The 16078-nt window shown below is 57.1% G+C and overlaps 1 protein-coding gene across 2 annotated transcripts in view; it reads left to right on the top strand.

Moving 5' to 3' along the window:
- The window catches only part of LOC110572399 (cell migration inducing hyaluronidase 1), a 141079-nt gene that overhangs the window by 71922 nt on the left and 53079 nt on the right, over nucleotides 1-16078 (top strand). Inside the window, exons 2-8 of one of the 2 annotated variants that reach the window (XM_021680691.2) lie at nucleotides 4684-4796; nucleotides 8880-9026; nucleotides 9505-9643; nucleotides 10343-10579; nucleotides 12433-12612; nucleotides 14962-15032; nucleotides 15622-15717. In XM_021680691.2, the coding sequence (XP_021536366.1) occupies nucleotides 4706-4796; nucleotides 8880-9026; nucleotides 9505-9643; nucleotides 10343-10579; nucleotides 12433-12612; nucleotides 14962-15032; nucleotides 15622-15717 (961 nt within the window). In that variant the 5' untranslated portion in view covers nucleotides 4684-4705. Of the gene's footprint in view, nucleotides 1-4683; nucleotides 4797-8879; nucleotides 9027-9504; nucleotides 9644-10342; nucleotides 10580-12432; nucleotides 12613-14961; nucleotides 15033-15621; nucleotides 15718-16078 lie in introns of those variants that run through there. The other variant, XM_021680693.2, reaches the window with a different exon arrangement.

Raw genomic sequence — 16078 nt, 5'->3', positions numbered from 1 at the left:
AAATTGTCCTCTCAGATGCCGGTTTGGATTTCCATTTACTGCTCCTGACCCACACAGATGACGGTCTTCTGCTCCGTGAGCCTCAGTTTGCCCATCTGTAAAATGAGGGGATCTTTGCTGCCCGGAGCACGGCCCACGGCCCGGCAGCAGCAGCTCACCTGGGAGCTGGTTAGACATGCAGAATCAGGGCGCCTGGGTGGCTCAGTCGGTTAAGCGACTGCCTTCGGCTCAGGTCATGATCCTGGAGTCCCAGGATCGAGTCCTGCATAGGGCTCCCTGCTCGGCAGGGAGCCTGCTTCTCCCTCTGACCCTCCCCCCTCTCATGTGCTCTCTCTCATTCTCTCTGTCTCAAATAAATAAATAAAATCTTAAAAAAAAAAAAAAAGAAATGCAGAATCAGGGGTGCCTGGGTGGCTCAGATGGTTAAGTGTCTGCCTTCGGCTTGGGTCATGATCTCAGGGTCCTGGTCTCGAGCCCCGCATCGGGCTCCTTGCTCAGCAGGGAGTCTGCTTCTCCCTCTTTCTCTGCTGTTCCCCCTGCTTGTGCTCTCTCTCTCTGTCAAAAATAAATAAAATCTTAAAAAAAAAAAAAAAGAAATGCAGAATCACACCCCAGACCTGCTGGGTCGGAACCTGCGTTTTCACGAGTCCCCCAGGGAATCCAGGCGCCGGAAGGGGCCTCGTACCCTATGGGCTCCTGCATTCTGTGAGCCTGACACGAAGCGGACAGTGACTTTGTAATGTCACTGACTGCTCTTTGTGGAGTGTTCCTGCTCGTTCCAGAAAGGTCTGGGCGGGTGTGTCTGCAGAGGCGGGGGCAGCTCACGCTGGAGGGGCTGCTTCACGGGGAACCCGGGAGACGCTCTGGTGTGTAGCAGCAAAGGATCTTCTGTGCACTTCTGTCTGAGGAGGCCAGGTGGGGCTCCCTGTGTCCGCGGTCCCCAGCACAGCAACCTCAAACGTCCTGGGAAAGGGCCCAGAGCTGCCGGGGCCCCCAGAGCTGGGGCTCCTCCTGTGTGTGCCTGTAATCTGGAAGGTGCGAGGGCTGCCCTGTCTCCTGGTCCTTCCTTCTCCCTGGGGACTCTGCGGCAGGACCTGGTGACCAAAGGAGTTCCTTCTTCTGCCCACGGGACGAGGCTGGGACGAGAGGCAGACCAGGGAGTTGGCTGCCCATTGCCTGATTCGGGAGAGGAAGGCAGGGTGGGCACCACGCTTTGTCAGAGGAGATTTCTGTCTGGAGGGAACGAGAGCTCTGGGCTCTGCCTTCCTGTTTGCATGGTTTCTGGGGGCCACTGGGGTGGGCCTGTGGGTTCTCGTCCAGAAAAGGTTCTAAGATGAGCCTGCGCAGGTGGTCTGGCCTGCACCAGCCCCACGGGGCCCTCCGTGAACGGTGGCAGGGGCTGGCCTTCCAGAGAGCACAACTGGGGGGCTGGCCACGGGTCAGGCATCTCGCTTGATCCCACAGTGACCTTGGAATTTAGGATGCATTCTCTCAGATTATACAGACCAAGAAAGGGAGCCCCAGGTGGTCAGATGGTTTTCCTGATGTCAGCTGTGTGGCCAGGATTGAGGACTCCGGACCACACCGTCCTGCCAGTGGCTGGGCCCAGGCTTGTCAGGATTTGCCTAGTGCAGGTCTGATGGGGCAGACAGCTGTTCCTGTGCTCTCACCCCCTGAGACGGGCTGCCGGCTCACCCTGCGGGTCCCATGTCACCCCCCGCCTCAGGGCAGAAGCGGACCCCCCCCCACCTCTGGACTCTCTTGGAGGGGTCCGGCTTCCCTGGCCTCGCCAGCAGCAGGGTCTCTCGTGCCCTGGGGCCAGCGTGCTACTGTTCTGGGCGGTCTGAGCAAGGATCCAGGGGCTCTCTGGAGGCTCGAACAACACTCTGCTCCCCTCTCTCTGCAGGTGCCAAGCCCCAGACCCCAGGACGGACCACCTGCCGAGAGAGCCAAGACCCTGGCGCTGGCGTGTGAAGGCAGCGTTTCTGGTCCCTGTGAGGCCCGGCGAACACGCGGACCGAGCCGCTGCGGAAATGCCGAAATACTGCTGTTCTGGAACCCTGAGCTGGTTACAGCGAATCCTGAGGAGCTGCAAACAATACGTCTGCCTTCTTCCTCCTTGCGGGCTCTGCAGAAGAGGGGTCGCCGCACCCTTCAAGGAGCAGGTCAGCTCAGGGCCATCAGGCAGCGGTCAGCCAACCTCCGCCCATGGCTTCCTGCAGAAACTTCTAGCACTGTTGGCCAGTGGGTGCTCTTCCCGGGCCTTCGGCAGCTGGGAACCGGGTCAGGACCGTATCTTGCCAGCAGAATCTCAACTCCCGTTGCCAGAAAGCTTTGAGTGGCCGGCGGACAAAGCCGTCCTCCCTTGGTGAAGAACTCCCAAGTGAAATTTGAGAAACTTTGGGGATTCGCTTCAACAGAATGTTCCTCGGGGTTTCTGTACTCGGGCGCTGGAAGCCACACCGGGGAGAGAAAGCACAGAAGCCTGCCCCCCACCCCGGCAATGTGGGGTTCACCTCTCTAGGCAGGAGGCCTCTCTGCCTCCCGTGGCTCGGACAGAGACACGGCAGAGGTCTCTTTAATGTTGGGACAAGGAGGTTTTGAGCATTATCCCTCCAAGTGGAATTGTGTGTATATCCACCCAGAAAGTGATTGTGTGTGTGTGTGTGTGTGAGTGTGAGATCTTTGAAATGACCTGTGATATAATCAGAAGATGTCAGAGCTGCGGGCCCCTGCATGCCCGACGTCCACTCCGTGTGGGACTCTGGGGCCCATAGAAGCAGTGCTTTCCCAGGGGACCCCGGGAGCTGGGGCGGAAGGGGTGCCCACATCCAGACTGCCTCCCGTTCCCATCCGCTCCACGCTGGGAGCTGGGGACATTCCGTGAGCGAGCGGAGGTGCCAGCCTGTGGTCCGGAAGTATGGGCGCCCTTCAGAGGAGCCCCATGGTGATGGGCTTCTCTGCAGCAGACAGCAAGCTGCCCCTGGTTTTCCCGATCGGGACTTCGGAGCGGGGCCGTGCTGCTCTCCTGCCCCTGGAGTCCCTCCTTTCCCTGAGCAGGAACGCAGACTCTCCTGTTCTGGGGGCCATGGGAAAGGCGCCGTTCCCAGATGCCGCGATGCGTGCCTTCAGCGGCCGGCTGAGGCGACTAGAATGGGCCTGTTGTTCTCGCAGGCCAGGCCTGGGCCAGGCAGGGAGGACACCGCGGGCACTGAATCTGAGAGTATCGGTTTCTCCCTCCCCGCCTCCCGGCACACCTGCGCAGAAGGACGCAGGCCCAGGGCGAGGGGCTCTGCTCAGGCCTTCCTGTCTGCCCCGACTCCCCCGGGGCACCCCCAACACTTTACCGGGAGCCCACGGGCCAGGGGTGGTCAGATTTGTCCCTGAGCTAGTTCAAGGGGAGGAGCCTGGTCGGGCGAGAGAGATTTAGGCCCCTTCCTTCGTGAGGGAGACTGTGCCTGTTTGTGCCTGGCCTGGGCACAGCCACCATCACGCTGGGCATAGGACCCGGGGACCCTGGCAGGGAAACCAGAGCTGGTCACCAGCACCCCAAGCCCAGTCTGAGCCATCTGTGTGGCCACAGCGGGACAAACATGTTTCCTGGGTGCATTCTATTCTGAAAGGGGAACCTGGCATCTTCTTTTTAATGTTCCTGTCTTGAGGTTTATCTAGACAAGAGTCCCATATCCACCGTCTAAAACAAAAAAGATAAGCGGCTTTATAAAATAGAAGTTTAATGAAAAAGAAACTTAGTTCTCTCACACATAAAAATAAATCTGTAATCTAGGGCTGTTCAGTTCTCCACAGGGGCAGGGCCTAGATGTTTCTCTAGATTTGCTTTGCCACCTTCAGCATGGGTCCCACTACGTAGCCAAAGAGAGCTGCTGGAGATCCAGCCATCATACCCACATTCCTGCCAGCAGGAAGGAGGAAGGAGGGAGGAAGGTCTTCCTGGTTTCCCTTAAGGACATTTCCTGGAATTCACACACCGTCCTGGGGCTGTGTTGGCCAGAACTTAATTCCGAGGCCACAACTTATATAAGAGAGTCTGGAAAGGTAGTCTTTATACTAGGTGCCCATACCCCCAGATAAAAGTCAGGAGTTCGTTTCCCAAGGAAGGAGGGAACAACTGGGGGACAATTCTCTATCTCCGCCTCATCTTCCTTTGGCTAGGTGATACACAGAGGGTTTGTAACACACAGATATCCTGTTATCAAGACTTATTTTAGAAGCGTAGACTGATAAAAATGGAGCGAAGATTAAAATTCAGCCTGTCCACAGCCTTGTTTTCCAAATTAAGAAACTGAGGCCCAGAGAGTCAGTCAGAAAAGCTGAGCTCACACAGCAAGTTTGTGGCATCTAATTTCCTCCAGCTCATGTTGCGTGGGAGTATTTTCGGTTTTCTCTGTTTCTTAAGAAAAAGGCTTCATTCTGGAGGGGCGGGAGCACAGGCACCAAGGATGAAATTCCATCCACCGCCGGGTCTCTGAGCTGCAGGCCCCTGGCAGGCCGGGGACGGGGCAGGCGTGCCCCGGTCTGCCCGGCCCTGAGTCATGGCGGCGGAGGACTCTGCCCCGGCTGGCTGACCCGTGCCCCCTGGCACTGCCCCTGTGTGCGCCGGTGGCCCTGTCTGTGTCCGCCCCGTCCGTGGACTCACTCAGGGTCTCACTCAGCGTGCTTCAGTTTCAGGGATCACTCCACCAGGATGGGAGCTGCCAGCAGGCAGGACTTCTTCAAGGCGATGCTGATGCTCAGCTGCCTCAGCCTGGCCTGCTTCGCTGGGGCCGCGTCCACAGGTGAGCCACCACAGCGCCGTGGTACTTCCGTGCCTCAGTGGGAGGGCGAGGCTGCTGGGGGCAGGAGAAGGAGCCACAGGGCAGGGGCAGGGCAGCAGGGCTCTGGCCGGTCCCTGCTACCCTCCCATCCCAGGCGAGTCTTGTCCTGGGCCTCCGTCGTAAGCCACGAAACGATGGGGCTGGACTAGAGGCAGGGGTTCCACACTCAGCATCCATGGGAGCCAGGCAGACCAGTGGGGCTGGCCAGGCGGGGACCGTGGTCACCTGGGGAGCTCAGGCTCCTCCAGAGGGACACCCACTTCTCAGTTCTGGCCAATTGCTGTCATGTGTGAAAGTGGGGCCCCGTTGTGGGATCTCATGAATTATTAAGAGAAGGCAGAAATCTAGATTTTTATGTAAAATTCCCTTCTTGTTAAATGTTGACAACCAATTCAAGTGTTCCAGACCGCTTTTGTTGGGGGGGAGTCCAGAGAAAAATCACATGTCTGGGAGCCAGCCTGCCACCTCCACCTGAGCCCACCGTTCCCTCTTCACTTTGCTGTCATAAAATCTGGGAACCGTTTAGCGCCTTGTCGGCTGCGATGCCAAAGAGAGCTGCTGGAGATCCAGCCATCATACCCACATTCCTGCCAGCAGGAAGGAGGAAGGAGGGAGGAAGGTCGTGCGTAGGCACAGTCTGTTTTTCTGATCTCAGTGTCAACTTTTTCCTGGGACGATTTTGAATGAACAAGCAGAAGCTCAGGGCAGGTTTGTGGGGACAACAGGAGGCAGCCACCAGGGAGACAGACTTGGGGGGCAGGTGAGAGATGGGGCACCATGTGTCCATTTTGAGCAGAGGGTTAGCAATGACACCATCACCATCACGGCTCATGCTCTTATCATTAATCGAGCTGGCTGCTTTTCTGCAGTAAGAATAAAGGAACTTTACTCTGTTTTGTTCTTCTCGACCCGCGGAGGGCAGGAAGTAATCTCTAATCATCACGAGTAGAATTCCTTCAGCGTGATTCCCGTGGAATCTTGCAGGCCCGGAGGGGACGGGGCAGGCGGGCAGTGTTTTAACTCTCGGTGAGATGGTGGGCAGCATGGCCTGAATTCATTCATTCATTCTTCCGTCATGGATTCACCTAGTGAACGCCAAGGGGCATCGGCGCTAGGCCAGGAGCGGGGCTCAGGTGTCTGTTTCCGGATGACCCCCTTCAGGGCCTTGGGGACGTCTCATCGGGTACTTTCCTGCCACCTCCTGGGTGTCTCTCTCCTGTCTGGGTGGAGACCGCTGGATAGGAGGCCGTGTCTCTGGTTCTCCTGGTCCCTGCTCCTCTCTGCAGTCTCTCCCTCCGTGACCCGAGTGCGCCGGGCTTGCATTCACTCTCCACCCCGCTCCCTGCTCCTGCAGCCCCTCCTGGGAAAGCTGGCTGCCCTGGAGATATTCCCGCCAAGGCTCTGACCATTGCCAGCCCCTGGCGGGTTCCCACAAATGAAAACCCGCTGAAACTGACCTTCGCCGTGTGTGAATATCCAGCTCTAATGAAAGAGCCCGGCTTGTGCCCGCTCAGCCTCTGCCGTGGGGTCGGAGCTGCTGGTGCTCTGGGACACGGTCTCCTGATGATAGGAGAGCCTGTGGGGTCAGCCTGACCACTTCCAAACCCAGATGTGACGTTGGACTCAGTGCATGTGCCTGGAGAGTAGAGGGACGGTCGAGCTGGTCCTGGGAGACGCGGGTGGCAAGACCCTAGGGCTTTATCCCGGGAAGTTGGGACGCTTGTGGCTCCATGTCTGGGCCACTCGGCTCGCCAGTGGGCCTCATGTGTCCCCTGCAGCATCCCCTCCTCGGAAACGAACACTCGGGTCCAGAACTAGGTGGACGGCAGCCTCCTTGGCTGGAAGCCACCAAGCCCTTGACCCACCTGAAGACAAACCCAGGGACGGGCAGGACCCTCAGACGCCTCTCGGTGTGGTGGAGGCTCCAGCCCCAGCCCCCGTGACCCGGGGCTTCCGGGTGCTGAAGCAGAGGCCCACCCCCAGCCCAGCCTGCGGGTGCCGGGAGGTCCACTGATGAGCGAGGGCCGTATTTCTCAGTGTGTTGCGGTGACTCGAGCCCCTTGGGGCTCCCAATAGCTGGAAGAGCTGCTTTCCAAACAACGTGAAATTCTGTCCTCCATGAAAGAGATCCAGAGCCTGAGTGGGTGCTGACAGGGAACGAGCTGGTGGGCATAAGGCGGGTGCTGTGGGGCTGGGGAAGGCCGGGGGGGGGGCCACACCTCAGCCAGCCTGCACCGAGGGCCCACCCCATGCCCGGCAGAGGGGAGAAGCCAGTCGCTGCCTTCAGAGGGACAAAGAAGACGAGGTGATATGGGTTTGGGGTCCGTATCTGGGGCCGTTGAGTGAAGATAAAGGGCGCCTCCCTTCCAGTTCTCTTGAGATAAGTAAATACGGGGCAGACACTCCCATCCCAGAGTTAATGGAACGAAAGTAAAGCGACATTTTGAACTGACGTGTCGGTAATCGCATGGAGTCCCTCCCGGGGTCACGGTCCCCCCGTTGTGGATGTTATTCTCTGCACCCACGTGGCTCAAGAGACACAAGGCGTTGGGCGCCCTTCCTTGGAGCCTGAGCTGGAGGTTGCGTCCATCCTTCCAACCTACGCTGGGGTCTTCACCTTCACCTGCAACCTTGCCACTGTGGCGGGTCTGCCTGCCCCCCCTCCACCCCCACTCCAGGGGCCTTTAAATCTAGCGGTTCCCGTGCTTTACAGCTTTCGAGGGACAGAGGGGAGGAAGGTATCCGGGCTTGTTCTCTGAGGCAAGCCCTTCTCATTTTGTCTCGCCCACCTCTTCTTCCCACCACTTTTCCTCTGGATTGTTCCTTGCTGCAGGGAGAGTCTTCCCGTGTCCGAGGCAGTTCTCTTCCCTCCGGCATCCACAGTATGCTGCTGGAGTCGAGCCCAGCCAGCCAGATGGAGAGGAGGCTCCTCCTGGTGCTTCCACTGGAGCCAGGGAGAAGCGCCTCCCTTACACCCGCCACGGGGGCCTTTAAGTTCAGCTGAACATTCTGACTCACGAGGCCACCACAGGCCACGAGGCATCGGGTTCCCTTTGGAGGTTTTAGGGCTGAAACACCAGCTGTGGCCGAGCCGCACTTGCAGCCCGAGTCCTGGCCGCACTCCATAGAGCTTTCCAGAAGCCACCCTGCGTGGTTCCCCAGGTGACAGCTCAGGGGAGAGGAACCAAGGCCGTGGTTGGACAGGTGTGGGAGGTGCCCTGGCCGGGGAGCCTCGCCCGGTCTCTCTCTTCCTTTTCAATCCAACAGTAACATTTGTTTTGCAAAACTCAGTAGTCTATAAACAACATATTGTTAAATATCGACAATTTCATTTCCAAATTACGTCCTTTTAAAAGAGATGATGGCAGTCTCTTCGGGCAACTCCATAGACGGGATTTGCCGGGTTCCCACGGGAAACATGCCCGGTTACGAGGGTCACTGCCCTCAGGGGATCCTACGGCACGACCTCTCCCCCAGGGAGAGACACAAATTAGGTACAGTTTCTCCCCTTATAGATGCCATTTGCTAATAAGGGGTCACCTTCGTTCAAAGCGATGTTCTCGGTAACATGGTGTATTATATAATACCCTCCTTCTCAGGTTTCTGGGGGAACAGAGCTAGAACATGAACTGAGAGTCAGATTCTCATGTGGAAGGGGAGGGGGCCGTGTTCACTCTCAGAGCACCGCTTCCCAGGGGAAAGAATGTCTTGGATGACAAGCACTCTGGGCAAATCATCCCCTAACGCTGGGTCCTGGAACGTCTTCAGGAATCATCTGGTCTACCCTCCCTTTTATAAATGGAGAAGCTGACCCCAGAGGAAGGACGTGGCTGGTTCGTAGCCGTGTGAGGAACTGAGACAGTCGCGGGACTGGACCCCAGGGCTCCTGGCGCCTACGTCAGGGGAGACCTTGTTCTCCAAGGCCTCGTGCTAGTAGGGAGAGGACAGGAGCCATGAAGGTGCGGGAGGCCCCCTGGCACCGTGGGGCAGTCCCTACATGCTGAGGTGGGGGCAGAGGCAGTGACGTCTCTCTGTCCTTGGCAGCGGCAGCCCAGTGCCCTGACCAGAGCCCCGAGCTGCAGCCCTGGGACCCTGGCCACGACCCGGACCACTATGTGTACATCGGCCGGGGCAGGACCCTGCTGCTCACCTCGTCTGCCACGGTGAACTCCATCCACGTCTCAGAGGGAGGTAAGCCAGTCCCCCTGCCCAACCCCTCTCCCCTCCCTCCACTGCCTCGGAGCCCAGCAGGTGGGTGCAGGCTGCCATAGCTCCAGACGGGCAGAACGAAGGTCGTGTGCTCCGGGTTCAGGTCGGAGCATCGGTCCGTGGTGATGCCTTTAGCTCTGGGCACCTGGGAGCGGCTTGTCCCAGGTCCAGGCTTGGTGAAAGAAGCGTTTATAGAGGGAGAGTCTTGCTGGTGCGGGGAGCACTCCTGCGCATCACGCCTTGCTCTCTGAAGGCCGTGCAAACCGGCAGGCAGTGTTCACACGTGGCCGGGCTGGGAGGAGACGGGGGCGGGGGTGGGAGCCACCTGGGAGCACGGCAAGCGTGGGAGAGCTGGGGAGATGGGCCTTCTTGCCCGTCTGGATGAGGTGGGGGGCTTAGCGGGTCTGCCCTTGCCCCGGCTGTGACCTCACCATGACCACGTGTGTTCCCATGTCCTCAGGAAAGCTAGTCATCAAAGACCATGAGGAGACCATTGTTCTGCGCGCCCGGCACATCCTGATTGACGACGGCGGAGAGCTGCATGCTGGGAGTGCCCTCTGCCCATACCAGGGCAATTTCAGCATCGTTCTGTATGGAAGGTGGGCGCACGTGCTCCGGGGTACGCTGGGATCTGATGGGAAGGAGGCTTTCCACAGGGGAGAGGGAGACAGGATGGCAAGGCTTTCGTGCGAGGTGGGAATTACCCTTGTAGACGGCCACTGGGCAACCATGAGCAGGACAGATGTCAGTGGTTGGGGCGAGCCGGGGCAGTCTACTAGGGGGCTTGATTCTTGTGGCCCGGGTCCACGCGTGAGTTATGAGAGTCCCCACCAGAGGTTGCTCTGTCTTTCGATCCTATCACGGCTCAGGGAGCTTCTGGGAGTGTTGATTCAGTCGGTCATGAGGGACAAGGTAAAGAAAACCTCCCTGTGATATTGGCTTCGGGCTGTCCTCTCTCTTCGAAGAGTTGAGGTTCTCAGGAGTCATAGCCAAGAATATTCGAGGGTCTGTAGTACATGGCTCCATGGTTCCACCTCTGGTGGGACCAGAATGTAAAACTCTTAGTGCTGAGCACCAACATGTAAACTAGTGATGAGTGTTTTTTCTAGGCCTTTTGGCCCCATTTTGGTCTGGCTTAGGGCGATCTGGCGGGTGACGCTGTCTCTGCTGGGCTCGGGCAGCTGCCACGTGTGCCTGGTTCTGTGGCGGCTGCCGTGGGAGCAGCGTGGTCCCCCCTGGGCTCAGCATACGGTACAGAGATGGGGTGACTGACTCTGGGGAGCTGTTTTCTCTCGTAGGGCTGATGAAGGTGTTCAGCCGGACCCTTACTTTGGCCTGAAGTACATTGGGGTTGGCCCAGGAGGCACGCTTGAGTTACACGGACAGAAAAAGCTCTCTTGGACATTTCTGAACAAGACCCTTCACCCAGGCGGCATGGAGGAGGGAGGCTATTTTTTTGAAAGGAGCTGGGGTCACCGTGGAGTCATTGTTCACGTCATCGACCCCAAATCAGCGACAGTCATTCATTCGGATCGGTAAGGTCTGCCTTCACTTAAACACATAGCCCTTCGCTCCAGAGACAGCCCCGGCCAGATGCGGCTCTGGGAGCTGGGATGCAGCAGGGATCCAAACAGACAGAAGGCCCCCACCGGGAGGAGTTCCGTCTCTCCCTCCCGGGCATTTGCATCGAAACTGAATTAACAGGAACGAGCAGACAGGCACACATGTACGCACAACATCGTTTCAGATCGTGCTAATTAAGGGGAAACGACATAATGAAATGGTGGAAGGTAACTAGGGAAGCCCATTTTGCATCAATAGGTCAGGGAAGGCCGGTGTAAAGAAGCAACATTTGGGCTGAGAACTGCAGGGCGAAGATGAGTCAGGGAGAGAGTGTTCCAGATGGCAAGCAGCAAGAGCAAAGGGCCAGTGGTGAGGGGGGCATGATGGTCTGAAGCACAGAAGGGCCTGCAGAGGGGTGGGGACACAGAGCAATGGCAACATGGCGCAGTGATGTCCGGGTTTTTGGCAGGGGCAGGTGCACTATCATTAGACTAGGGGCAAAACGTCCTGTTAACCACTTCACTGGCCATCTGTAATTTACCTTCATGACCCCCTGTGAGTAGGTTCTGTGATTATCTACGTCATACAGAGGAAAACACTGAGGTTCAGGGGAATCCATTTGCTCTGAGTCACGAGGCCAGAAAGTGTCGGAGCTGCAACTCACACCCAGATCTGCCCAGACAGACCCTTAACCCGTATTCCTTCTGGGCACCTGCCTTGGCCTGGGGCTGAGCAATGCTCAGCGCGCAGGTAACGTGGGAAGCCAGGATGAGCCTGATAGACACAAAGTCCGTCTGTCCGAGAGCCTTCCCTTTACACGCGGCGTGCCGGCCCTCTCACTGCCTCTGGATTCAGTACAGTTCGGTCCGTCGCGGCGAGCCAGCCTCCAGCCTCGCGCCTTATTGAGCTGCGGGAAGAGAAGTCATCCCAACAGCTGGTGTGCAGGTTCCAAAGGCGGGACAGTTGCTCCTTCCAAATCTCCTTTGGCGAAAGCGTGTGTCTGGGGCCTCGAGAACCTGCTAGGGGAATGCGTGTGAGTAGAGTTAATAAAAACTACACACGCACGCACTCAGGTGCAGGCTGCAATCTCCTGAGAAGGTTACCTGGAGGAACGAGAATGTCGGCCGGCCCTTAGAAGGTAGTAAGCATGTGATCAGGCGGGGAAAGGCAAAGAAGGATGTGTGAAGACATGTGCTGTGTGCTGTGGTCATAGCACGGAGATGGAGACACGCGGGTCTCGCGGTGGGTAGCTCCTGGGGGACGGGTGGCAGGGAGGATGAGGGGCCTTGGCCGGGACACGCCAGCTTGCACAAACACCTGCAAACCAGTCTGAGGATTCAGGAGCGCCTATCCCACCCCATCCCCACCCCCCCTGCCACCACTGTTTTTCTTTCCCCAAATCTTGGCCATTCACGCTGTTTTATTCTTCTAGGTCTGTTTTAGAACGATTTTCCTTGTTAAGGCCCCAGACAAATTCTTTTGGAATTTCCATTATAATTGTACCAAATCTTTAGAGTCACATGGGGGGATAGTTGGAGGTCATTACAAAATTGTGTCTTTTCTTTGTAAATGCTCATCCCGGGTGGTGTAGATTTTTGTTTGAAATCATGCGTCGTGGGTATTCTCTATGTGTGAGAGCGGGTTACCTTTGTTGAGTTTGGGAAGGTCGGTTTTTGCTGTCATGAAAGCTCCGTTCTTTAAAAATCACAGCCCTTGGGGGCTTTGGATGGCACGATCGTTGTTGCAATGCACACATGTGCTTAGACCTCCTTTTTTGGGGGGCGGCTATCAGGACTGTTAAAGCCCACCCCCCTGCCCTTTTTAGGTTTGACACCTATAGATCCAAGAAAGAGAGCGAACGTCTGGTCCAGTACTTGAACGCGGTGCCCGCGGGCAGGATCCTTTCTGTGGCAGTGAACGATGAGGGGTCTCGGAACCTGGACGATGCGGCCAGAAAGGCCATGACCAAACTGGGCAGCAAGCACTTCCTACACCTTGGATTCAGGTACCCCCGTCACTCCCGCCCCCACCAGGCTCCAGGACCCCGAAGCCCCCCTGCGCCACGCAGGTTACCTTAGTGTCTGTTCCTTGCCCGTGGCACGCCCCGCTCAGTGCCGGCCTGGGGAGTGGCGGGCAAACGCCTGTCTGCACCGGGTGTATCTGGGAGCCCGGATTTTCTTACAAAGCGTATTCCACTCTGAAAACACAAAAGCTCTCTGTTTGCATGAACTCATTCATTCATTCAGCCGCTTACAAAATGTCAGCTGGACATCTGCTGTGTGTAAGCCATGCCTCAGATTCACAACTGGCTTCGTTTGCCCATTCTTTGGCAAAAGGGGTCATCGTGTGCCTGGGGGACGGGCAGACATTGGTTTAGAGATCCTACAAGGTGTTTGCCCAGCCCAGCACCCAGGGAGAAGGGCCTTTGATGTGCCCGCTGTGTTTGATTTGTCTCGGATTAGAGCTTCGTGCCTGACTTTGGCATGCACACACCTTGGCACCAACAGGAAACTGTTTGCCCCCCAGTGGCCACACCTTTTCATCATGTTGAACCAGATCTCAGCTCAGGGGAGGATCGAGGTCCGCCGGCCTGTGGCTGTTGGAAGATAGTGGGGCCCTTCCCTTCAGCTCCGCAGAAGCCCAGGCAGGGTTGGGGGCCAGAAGAGCCTCCCCTGGGCAAGGGAGGGGGGCGGCCGAGGGTTGCTCCGGGTTCCAGAGTGTGTTCTCTGACAGCCCAGGGGCTGCTCATTTTGGAAGGGTCTGGACAGGGAGCTCAAGGAGTCGAAGATGACAAGGACACCATGGTATCTCTAGGCTCCTTTGTTAGCAAAAGCTGAGGGGGCTTCTGTTTCCTGGTTTCATAAACCGAAAGGCCAGTTTATCGATTTACAATGGCAGCGAGAACCACCAGGGGCCTGGCTGCTTAGGGCCTCGGCAGAAGGAGGTAATGGCTAAGGGCCCGCGATGCAGCCCGAATTTGCACCTCCTGTAGGTGAGCCTGCAGGGAGGGGGCTCATTCTCTCTGCACAGTTCCTGCATCTGTAAAGTACATCAGGAGCAGTGGGAGGGGATTAGATGCGATAATAAGTAGCAAAATATCTGCCCTCCTATCTGGCACAGAATCAGGATTCGATACACGCTAGCAACTGTTTTCTCCTGAGAAGCAATGGCCACGGGGAGGATGGATGCTTGCTGCGTGCTGTCACAACCACGCCCCCGAGGGCAGGACATGGGCAGGCAGGAATTACATTCTGAGCCCTCATTCGTACAGACACACGTTGAGGGACAAACTCAAAGCATCTAAAATCAGTAGAACTGAGGTGTGTGGCGGTCCGGGGGTGTTGGCACGAGACTCTGGGCCAGACGAGGCGTGCTGAGCTCCCGTGGGCAGGCAGGAACAAAAAGAGAAGTGAGGAGGAGGCGTGAGCAAGAGGGTGGGCGAAGGGCTCGAGGCGCAGAGCTGCAGGTGAGGATGAAGGCAAGCAGGTTCCCCACGAGAGACCGCAGGTGCCGAGGCCCGGGCTAAGCGTGAGCCTCTCCTGAAGGGGGAGGAGTACAGGCAGCGGAAGGGGGCACGAGGGTGGGAGAGGGCAGAGACGAGGCTGAGGAGGTGGGCACAGGAGGACATTTTGCTCTGTGCCCAGGAGCTTGGCTTTCATGCAAAGGGTACTGGGGAGCCATTGATGGGTCTTAAGCAAGAGAGTGACCCGATCAAATCCCTAACTTCAGTAGAGATTTGCTTTCCAAAATGAAAGGTCAAAGCACAAATAACAAAAGCTCTTGAGTACCGTAGTCGATTGCCATCTCATGGTGAGAGCGGGAGGCAGGAGGCGGGCATCAGGGGGAAGACAGGAACGGGGAGGGAACCCTTCCGGCCTGAGAGCTGCTTCAGTGGGGGACGTCTTCCGCCGGCCTTTCCCCCTCCGTGCCCCATTGTGAGCGAGAGGCCTCTCCTAACTTTCCAAGGCCAAGGCATCAGGGAAAGAGCCTTTCTCTCCTGGATCCTGCGGCCTGGTTTTCCCAAAGCCACCGGAGCACTCGCTCCAGGACCTCACTGGGGCTGGCGGGGGGTTTGTGGGGCTGTGGGCTTGTTTGTGGTTCGTGCCCCGTCTCCTGCCAGAGTGGGGTTGAAGAGGCTCACGGGGAGCAAACATCGGGTGAGCCAGGCGGGTAGGAAGCACAGCACTTGCAAAGACAGGCTCCTGTTGTCCGGGACAAGGGCAGCCCAGCCAGCGAGCTGATCTGCCGGGAGCAGCGGGGAGGGCTGCTCGCTGGGCCAGCTCTCCCTCAGCCCTGCCTCGGGGACAGGCTCAGACGTGTGAAGAACTTTACTCCTTGTTGTTGCTTTTACCAGACACCCTTGGAGCTTCCTAACTGTGAAAGGAAATCCCTCTTCTTCGGTGGAAGACCATATTGAATATCACGGTAATGAATGGAGGGAGAGAGGCTGAATCCCCTCCGCGTCTCTCTGACCAAGAGGCCCGGGTCTTTCTGAACCACCGTCTTCCCTCAGAACATGGTGGAACCACCTCCCAACACCCATGTTCATTGGCCGTGTTACGCGCAAGTCGCAAAAGCCTATCACTGAGATAATATTTACATTTGCAAAGAGATCACCACTGACGTAATTCAAAACAAGGGACCTAGGACAGGCGAGAACCGGGACAGATCCAGCAGGGGGAATATTTTGATCTAAAAAGATACTTTGGATGGGTCTTTACCACCTAGCGGAAGGCCCTGCCGATTCTATTCCTAGACAGGAATTCGTGGGAGAAATTGGGGCTCCAAAATATAGATTTTAATTAAATTTTTAAAACTGAGGCGAAAGAAGGGACAATAGATAATCTACTTCCCGAGTAGAGAGATTGGCCTGAAAGGTTTTTTTTCGTTGTTGTTTTTTAAAGAAAGAGTTCAAGATCTATGTGTGTAGGGGGTTTGCTCCGTCTTAGAATTGCATTCTTTGGAATGCGTTGGGGCGGGGGTGCGGTCGCTGACGCCCCTGCTCTCTCTGCAGGACACCGTGGTTCCGCGGCTGCCCGGGTGTTCAAAGTGTTCCAGACGGAGCATGGCGAGCATTTCAACGTCTCTTCCTCCAGCGAGTGGGTTCAAGGTGAGGAGTCCGCAACAACCAGGAAAACCCGAACAGTGGGAGAGAAGGGCAGGACGTTCTGTCTTTGCAAAACAAGGATTTTTCTCTGGCACCAATAAGACCACTTGGTTATTGCAGAGTAAACTAAATTTGCAAGGGAAAGCTCTCTCTAATTAATCAGTCCCCAGCAGCCAATAGCCCAGAGGATGTTGTCCTCCCCTCTCGGAATCCTCTCTGTGCCGAGCGATGGTGCTGTGGACAGGAAACAGGAGGGAGCAGGACCGGCCTTCACGTAGCCACACGGGGGGCTGGGGTGCAGAGAGCGTGCCCTCCCTGCAGGCCTCAAGAAACAGGCTGACCATAGCTTTCATCATCATCATCC

This window comes from Neomonachus schauinslandi, chromosome 9 (genome assembly GCF_002201575.2).
Source record: "Neomonachus schauinslandi chromosome 9, ASM220157v2, whole genome shotgun sequence".
NCBI classification, from domain to species: Eukaryota; Metazoa; Chordata; class Mammalia; order Carnivora; family Phocidae; genus Neomonachus; species Neomonachus schauinslandi.
The sequence above is the reverse complement of the archived record's forward strand: the minus strand, read 5'-3'. Positions and strand labels throughout refer to the sequence as shown.